Source organism: Cryptotermes secundus, unplaced genomic scaffold, assembly GCF_002891405.2.
Source record: "Cryptotermes secundus unplaced genomic scaffold, Csec_1.0 scaffold1079, whole genome shotgun sequence".
Lineage (NCBI taxonomy): Eukaryota > Metazoa > Arthropoda > Insecta > Blattodea > Kalotermitidae > Cryptotermes > Cryptotermes secundus.
Genome location: NW_019720729.1, coordinates 578,694 through 587,493, shown reverse-complemented (window position 1 = coordinate 587,493; position 8,800 = coordinate 578,694). Strand labels below are relative to the sequence as shown.

General features: G+C 37.7%; 1 protein-coding gene across 3 annotated transcripts in view; it reads right to left on the bottom strand.

Annotated features, from left to right (window-relative positions):
* Nucleotides 1-274: 274 nt before the first annotated feature.
* The window catches only part of LOC111872948 (xylosyltransferase oxt), a 70,998-nt gene continuing 62,472 nt past the window's right edge, over nucleotides 275-8,800 (bottom strand). For 2 of the 3 annotated variants that reach the window (XM_023867261.2, XM_023867280.2), the window contains exon 16: nucleotides 275-2,764. In XM_023867261.2, the coding sequence (XP_023723029.1) occupies nucleotides 2,758-2,764 (7 nt within the window). In that variant the 3' untranslated portion in view covers nucleotides 275-2,757. Of the gene's footprint in view, nucleotides 2,765-2,943; nucleotides 3,003-8,800 lie in introns of all 3 variants that reach the window. The other variant, XM_023867271.2, reaches the window with a different exon arrangement.

Genomic DNA, 8,800 nt, shown 5'->3' with positions numbered 1-8,800 from the left:
ACTAATGGCTGAGCTGTATGCATTTCTATCTGCCTAACATCACTGACCCTATGCAAATTCAACAGCTGAGAGAAGCAATTCTTCCACCTATTCAAAATGTGGGAATCTGCAAGCAGATCACCATTCTCATCCTTTATTGAACTAGCTCTAGGTTGGTAACCCTTCTTAAATTAATTTCTTCCTCTATTCAGGTCTCTAATGTTCTTACTGTTTGTTGCAAGCTCATTAATTTTGTCTTTCTGACATTCCCTCTTTTTATTCTTGAAATACCTGCTAACCTCAGTCTTATATTGTTCACATTATCCCCATTTATATGACTTATATCCTGTAACCACTGCAATTTGGCTTATTTCCTTTGATATAATAGTTCTGAATATCCTATGTCAAACCATGCCTTATGCTGCTTCAGTTGGTAATAACCCAGAATCCATTTGGCTGATATTTTGATATTCTAACAGTTTTCCAAGCTCTATTAATATGTACATTATCATCCAAGTTTTTTCAAAGTTGCAAAACCACCTGCAATTTCAACTCAGTAATATTCTTTACCATCTACCTTTTTTAGTTTTTTAAGACTGAACCTCCCCATATGAAGTTCACCTTTCTGTGACCAAAGAATGTATCACTGCACCGTCACGTGCATATGTCAAGCTCTATCAAAGCATAAAATGTAACTGGATATTAATTAACTGTAGATTTACTTCTACTGTTCATTCCAAATTCTATACAATATAAGTTTTGAGAACTTCCCCTAGCAATATGGCACAATGCATAAAGAAAAGAGAATGAAGAACAAACATAACAAAAAATGTGGTTTCCATTTCAATGTTCATAAGACCCAATGAGACAATATTGTGCCTGTTACACTTCCTCACAATTATATATTTGTGTTAATGTACACAGACGTAACCCTATGGTTCATTTTTCAATCACACAAACTTTCATATTTTGAACAATGAAATTGGTCATTCTTTCCTGTTGTCAACTGTATAGGTTTCTTAGTAAAAAAAAAAAAATAAGTTGTCTGTTACTAAGACAATTGGACTCCCAGCAGTAAAATAGTATGTAATATGATTTGATATTCATGGTGGTAATATTACATGAATTATGCATGAACTTGGGGGAACAGACACAATTTAATGAAACCTAACAAGATCTTCAGATGGTCAATAAATGCAATTTTATGAATACATGAAGAGGTACAGTTGACAGATCATAATATATGAGGAGGATCATGGTCAAGAAAATGTAACTATACTTTGCCTTTACTAAATTTAACTGAGAATGTGAGTAGACATGGTATGGATAGCCAAGGGGTCAACTAGCTGTTAGCAGCAGAGTGCAGTTAACTCTTCTCCTTCAGATCCTGCTTTGTAGATAACTAACTCCATCCTTCTTGAGAAATGGCCAGTCACAAAGCTACTCAAGAAACTTGAAATAATTTAAGCAACTTCAGGGTTCATAACCATGTTCACAAAAGCCCTCCAGTAGTCCCTATCCTGAGCCAGATGAATCCAGTTCATAACACTCCATCCTACTTAAGATCCATTTTAATATTAGCTTCCAAATTCAGCTAGGTCCTCCTGGTGGTCTCTTTCCTCCTAGCTTTCCCACCAAAATCCTATATGCATTTGTGCCCCATGCATGCTATATGCCCTGCCCATTTCACCCTCAAGTTAATGGTTCTAATTGTATCTGGCAAAGAGTATAAGTTATGAAGCTCCTCATTATGCAATTTTTTCAACCTCCTACCATTTCAACCCTCTTTGGTCCAAATATTCCTGTCACCCTGTTCTTAAATACCTTCAGTTTATGTTCTTCTCTTAATGTCAGAGACCAAGTTTCACACCCATATAAAACTACAGGTAGATACACATTTTGAAATCCTTATTCTTGCTGAAAATTTATGCAGAAGGACACTTTAAGTGAACTCTTAGCATGTACGTACTGTACCACAATTATATTAAATTACACATGGAATATGTAAGTCAGAAGTGAAGTCTTTAGTTTATGTGGTGTCATCACTGTTCTCAGTTATGAAATGTTATAGTTACAGTAAGATTATGTTACAACTAACTGCAGTTCTGCCTAGTGAATATCCTATTTTCAGTTCTGTTTCTACAGTAATCTTCCAATACAGTATTAATCTGATTTCTTAGCACCTCTTTCTCCATCACCCATCTTATCAGGAGACCAACATGTTACATTAGTTGGCGAGACTAAAATATGAACTGTAGAAAAGCAATTGTATGTCTGAATCTGAAGTCCTGCTTCTCCATATTACAATGATATTTGCTTTATTATGCCACATGATTATGATGAAATGAAATAACTTACAGCAGTGATTCTCACTTTATTGCATCTCGTGTCCCACTTGTCACTTAAAATAACCACAGCCCAGCTGTTGTAAAAACAAAGCTTCTCTTTTTCAAGGAAGTGCACTTTTATACAATTATGAATATATCAATATTACATTATTCATTAATGGAAGTTCTTAAGAACTTAAAAATTGTAACAATTTTTGATAATATTTAACTACAATTATATAAAACAACATAGTTTTTTCAGCAGAAATATGACTATAGTGCAACAATAATGAGAAGCCAGTGTTTACAGTGCAGGAAAGTTTCTGTGTATAAGATTTTTTGTGACTGAATTAATTATTATTTTTGAGATTCCATGTCCCACTAGATGAGAAACACTGCTTTGAAGTACAGACATTAGATCTGATGGTTACCTGAAACAGTCCTCGAAGCTCTACCACCTGTAAGGAAGTAAGAAACTACTGTTAATCTCATGCATTGTGAAACAAATTACATAGATATATGAGCTGGAATATATTAGTTGGTATGGTAACTAGACTGCAGGTTAGACAACTGAGGAGTTATGGTTCCATTCCCACATCAGCACTTACAACCATCTGACCTCCTATTTAATACGTACCAGAGTTCTTTCTCCTTGGGTTAAGCAGCCAGAGTGTAAAGTTACCCACTCACTTCCATCTAGAATCAAGTTTAAGAATGTGTGAACTTATATTTTTACTTCACACATAAACACAGGTCCTTTTACGTATAATGAAACATGAATGTGTTGGTATGTGAACTGACCAAATTCACATGTTCTACATGAGCATTTGTTTCAGTGAAATACTAACTCATTCATCATGGTACATGTAATACAGTATGTGATCTGTTATCTGGAAAATTTTAGACCAAAGCCTTTTTGGATTTTGGGATTCTTGGACCCTTAGCCAAAAAATTGTAACACATGTAAATTCAACAGTTACAAACATTCATTAATATCTGCTTTACCTAAAAAGTTCTTGAAGCTGCATGAGAGCCAGAATTATCACTCTTGTCAGCAAAACAGTCTTTACTCTTAATAAATATGTCTTGCAAAGTTAACTGTTTCATGAATTTTAGCAAGGAAATCCTACCAGACTTCAGGTCCTGGTTTTTTTAATTCTGAATACAGAGTCCCATACTGCATTAATGATACTGTGATTCTAGTAAGGATCATTTCCTACCAAATTTGCAGATTATTGCTATTGAAACCGTAACATTCCTAACTTTAATGTTCAATCACTTTTTGTAATACAATTAAAATAAGCTCATACTTTTCATGTTCAGAATGATAGCGATCTATCAAAATCCATGTGTTGCTATATGACACAGTACGCCTTCACAGGCTGTTACAGTTATCACTAACTGTTGCTTGATAACAGACGTTCCATGCTCAAGTCCCATACAGAATTCCTGTTAATTGTCAACTGAACAAACTGGGTACCAGGCTGGCTGCCATTTTACACCAACCTCTGTTTTCTATTCACAGGCTGACTTTTATCTGAACTGACAACTGAACTCTCTCCTCACCAACCAGCTACTTCATGTCACTTCACTCAACTGAACTGGAATGTCAAAATCGAAGTCAAAGTTACTTTATGACTGAAGGTTTACCACCACTCAGTCTTGGTCATTTTTCTTCAAATGAACCCTTGCAGTTATAGTCCTTATGTAACATCTCTTATGAGAAGATGGGTTCGTCTCTTATGAACATGCGTGGCCTAGTGTAAAGTGTACATATCACATATGTAGTAAGTTATTGAAAATTCTTCCTTTTCCATTATATATAAGTCCTCTGTCAGTAAAGGCTTTGCAAAGCAGATTATGCTTATCTTACGAATCTTATTCTACAACAGCAGCTTAGTCACTTGAATGGTCATAGGCTTGACCACTGCCAAGTTTAAGCCTCTTCTATTTTCTATGTCTGGCTTCACCTTGTCCTATACTATGAAGATGTTCATTCTCATGATTTTATATGACTTCTGCTTGTTGCCTGCAAAATTTTGTTATATAATCATATACATACAAAAGGTTGAAAGCCATGTGCAAATTGCAGACTGGTGTGCTCCTTGGAAAATTTCAAATGGTGCAGAGAACCTTGTTTTGTAGGCAATGTGGTTTTAAGAGGTGGGCGTCTGCCGCTAATTCCCAGGTGGGTCAAGCATAAGTCATTACTGATCTGATCACTGCCTTATGGAGTGTTAGTTTAATGTTGGCATTTAAATGCTCACTTTTGAATAGGTAGCAGATTCTAATAAATGTTTTGAAGGCCTTGGTTTCAAACATTTCTAAGTGCAGTCTTCATGTAATCCTCTTATCAAAGATCACATCCAGATATTTTACATGACTGACAAAGGAGAAATTCTGTCCATTCAATTAAGATGAGCCTCAGGGGGCCTAAGCCTAGAACTGGATCACCAACCAACTACTTCTCTATTACCAGTTTGCATGGATCGAATAGAAAACACCATTTCCAACAAGGGGCGTTTACCGATCTGCTGCTTAGACATGGGTTGCATAACCCTGTTCTTATAGTGTTGCATGTGTGTATGTTGCCGGCGTTACTTAGCAACGGCTGCTGTTTACAGAGTCACTCCTTAGTAACAGGTCTATATGCCACAATATTCACCATCTCAAATCTTATTTTTAACAAAAAAGTACTTTAAAAGCTTGCTTGTTTTTCAAAGATCCAGCACTGTACTGAAGTTCTGAATCCAATACTGAATGAAGAGTACAATCTTCTGAAATATGATGCTGTGTGATCTAGTAGAAGTTTACTGACATGTCTGAAGAACATCCTGCCTCCATTTTCAGGGCTGAAGACTAAGCCAAGCAAGCATGGAAGCAACCAGCAGACAGTATAATCCTCTGAAATGCTTGTAAACTTCTAAAAGACTATGCAGCAAGATGAGAATTTCAAATATCACATACACTGAATGTTTGTTCTTGCCTAAACTGTTTAGAGGATACCATGTTGGTACTGGGATTCAGGGGCAGCTGCTCATGAAAAACAGCCACTTGTTTCAAATTTCATCACAACACACACAGTTACAAATTTGGAAAGTACACTAAAAGGTGTTACCTGAATAAATACAGTATTTTATTTAAATTTCCTCATAGTGTTTCAGTATAAGACCAAGCAGTGTCAAAATCAAGAAAAGTTCAATCCAAATTTTCACCACTATTAACCTTTAAGAGACGACCCTCTAAATTCCGGTAATGGCTACGGGACTGATTTAATTTAAATGCCCGCGATTATAAAGCAATAAAAATTGTAATCATTTACTAAAATTGCTGTGATTTCTACAATTTTTGTGATAAATGAACCAAATAAATGCTGTTTTTTTCTAGAAAGAATATAGAATCAGATATTGTAATTTACAGACTTTATAAAATGTGTAAAAATTTTTATACTGATTTCAACAAAAAAAATCCCCAATTTGTCGTCTCTCTACAAGAATTCATACAGTTCTTGCAAGTATGAATGCAGCAGATGTGGCAACACAGCATATGCTAATGTAGAAGTTGTTTAGTCTTGTATTTCCTTGTCTAGTCACGTACATTCTTTCGGCATGGAGAGATGTGAGCGAGTATCTATTCGTATATAAGAACCCCGATTGTTTATTATCGCTTGTAACTACACAACAAGCTCTCTGTTCTCACTCTGCTGGAAGTAGATTATAAGAACTTTCAAGGTTAGCATCCTAATACCACAGCCAAGCAGTGTCAACGTTAGCATTCTGCAAAGTTGTGAACCAACCACTGCGGCGTCTCGTTTGGTAGACTCGGACATATTTCAGCTCATAAATGACTCCGAATCAGATTGTTGTACCGACAATTCTGAGAGTGGCGTTGAGGAAAGTGAATCAGAAATTGATTTTGATGAAGAACCATCATCTTGGTCGGCAACCTGGGGACCACAACACCAGCATGGCAAGAGAAGTGTGAATAATTATTCAGGTGGAGCTGTGGGCAAACAGTTATAGCATCTGTCGTCGAACCTGGAAATGGACAAATAAACTATTTTTCCATCTCCTGGATCTGAACAGTTACATCCTGTTGTCACACAGAGAATTTCGTCTCGCTCTTGTGCAGAACATGCTGGAAAGGGTCCATCTCGCCATCAATGGCCCAGGGGTCGAACACCTGCCATTTCATCGGAGATATCTCGATTAGAGGAGGCCAAACCACATCACTGGCCGACTTCCTCTACTTCGCAATTGAGGTGTCGTGTGTGCTTTTTGCGTGGGAAATGAAGAACCGTCTGGACACAGAGCGTGAAGTGTGACGTCGGACTCTGCATTTCCGGATGTTTCCAAGATCTCCACACGAAGCCAACATTCCGTTAGATGACGCAGGTGGGAAGAGAGACAACTTATAAAGCTGGTGTCCAAAAATCATGTAAGTAGAAAAAGAATTTATAACTTAAAATTAGATTTTAAAAAGCCGGCCGCATGCGCGGACTGCGCAACGACATATGGAGTCATTCGTCCCCTTGACTTTATTTTTGTGACTCCATATGTCGCCTTTAGGCTTTAAAAGGTTAACCCTTACACTGCTGCAGTCGACATATGTCGATCTCTGAAAAACATGGCATCCTTGCTGCGATCGACAAAACCCGTACTGCGACTTTAGAGTTTGAAATCTCCGGTTTCTTTGCACCAATCTCACTCAAACTTGGCGGGTGCATAGTCATCTATTGGGAATGTAATGAAGCATCATTCATTTCAATGGCTGCATTCTTCTGCCCTCTCGCTTAAGAAAGGTAAAAGGTTGTAACTGCACAGTGAGCCACGTGTTCCGTGGTCATGTGATGCGGGTATTTCACAGGGCTAGTAAGAATGGCTTCATATAGTGTGCAGTGCTTTCTGTAAAGCTGTGGACTTTGGTCAACATATGAAATAGTAATACGACTAGGATAGTGAATTATGTAATTTTTGGCCATCTTGGACAAACCTGATTTAAATTGACTTCTCCCCTGTGAAAAATACTGAATATTTCAACAATTTTGCAATTTCTGCTGCCTGTTCCGTCTGAGGTAAGATTAGTTACATTTTATCACAAATTTTCATACTTTGCACTTAAGTACGTGATGAATACACAATTTTAATATAACACCAGAAGATGGAGGCATCAATAGAAAACCATTTTATGCAGTTCATGCATAGCAGCTTTCACCATATGGCACAAAATTAAGCCTGCATTGCATGGTTTAATGGACACTACTTGTTGGATTGGTAATCATATCATCATCATAAGTTGGCAACATTTATGCTTATTTTTTTTTATATATCCGTTTCCGCTTTTTCTAATAAATGGAAGACTCGTGAAAGCACTATGTTCCACACACACGTACAGTGTATTTTAATTCATCCAACTTTTCCTGACATTATTTCATCAGGTTATGGGCCCAGGACGTTTTGAACTGTGAGTGTGTATAATAGAAAGATTTGTAATCTGCTGGTGGGTCGTACTTCTTATTGCCTATGTGTTGTGAGGACATTGCCAACGATGTCGAATGACGAAGCAGGAGCAAGTGCATTGCTTGCCGGGATCCAAAAGCTGAAGGGAGTCGTGAACTACCAGGACTGGAAGTTTCAAGTACAAAATTATCTAGAACACAGGAATCTATGGAGTGCAGTTACAACAAGTGGAACTGAGGTAGGTGAAACTGTGACAACAGATAAGGATCGACGTGCTCGTACTTCCATCTGCATGCTGCTAGAACCGATTTGTTTTGCCAAAGTCCGCACAGCTACTACCGCAAAGCAAGCGTGGACGAAGCTGAAAGAAGCCTACGAAGATAAAGGATGGGGTAGGAAATTACGGCTACAACAGAGTCTTTGGAACTGTAAGTTAGAAACGTGTTTGTCGATGGATGACTATGTGACTAAAGTCTTGAACTTATCACATCAGTTAGAGGATGTCGACGTCAAAGTAAGTGACTGGAAAATATGGATACTTCTCGGTGGACTGCCTGCGAGTTATGGGCCATTTCTAATGAGCCTTTTTAACCTCAAAGAGCCAATGACTGTGGATGAACTAGTTGGAAAACTGCTGGTGATAGATGACTTAAGAAATACTTCTGAGCAGCCGAATCAAGAAGAGATTGCCATGTATACACAAGGCAAGAAAAGGCAACAGTTCAGACAACACAAATCTTCGACTCATGAAGATAGAGCAGACAAAGAAGGAGGAGAGAAGAAATTCCAATTCAAGTGTTACAAATGTCATGAGACCGGTCACAAAGCTTCGGAGTGCCCATCGAAAGGTTTAAAATGGGGTACTGGGAAAGAGAAGGGCAAACTCAAGACAAAGAATGGTGCTATGATGTCAATGGCAGGTGAGAGACCCATTGTAGGAAAATGGTACATTGACAGCTGCTGCAGTAATCATGTAAGCCCTGACAAGAAGTGCATGACAGAGTTCACACAGGAAACTCCTAGTATAACAATCAC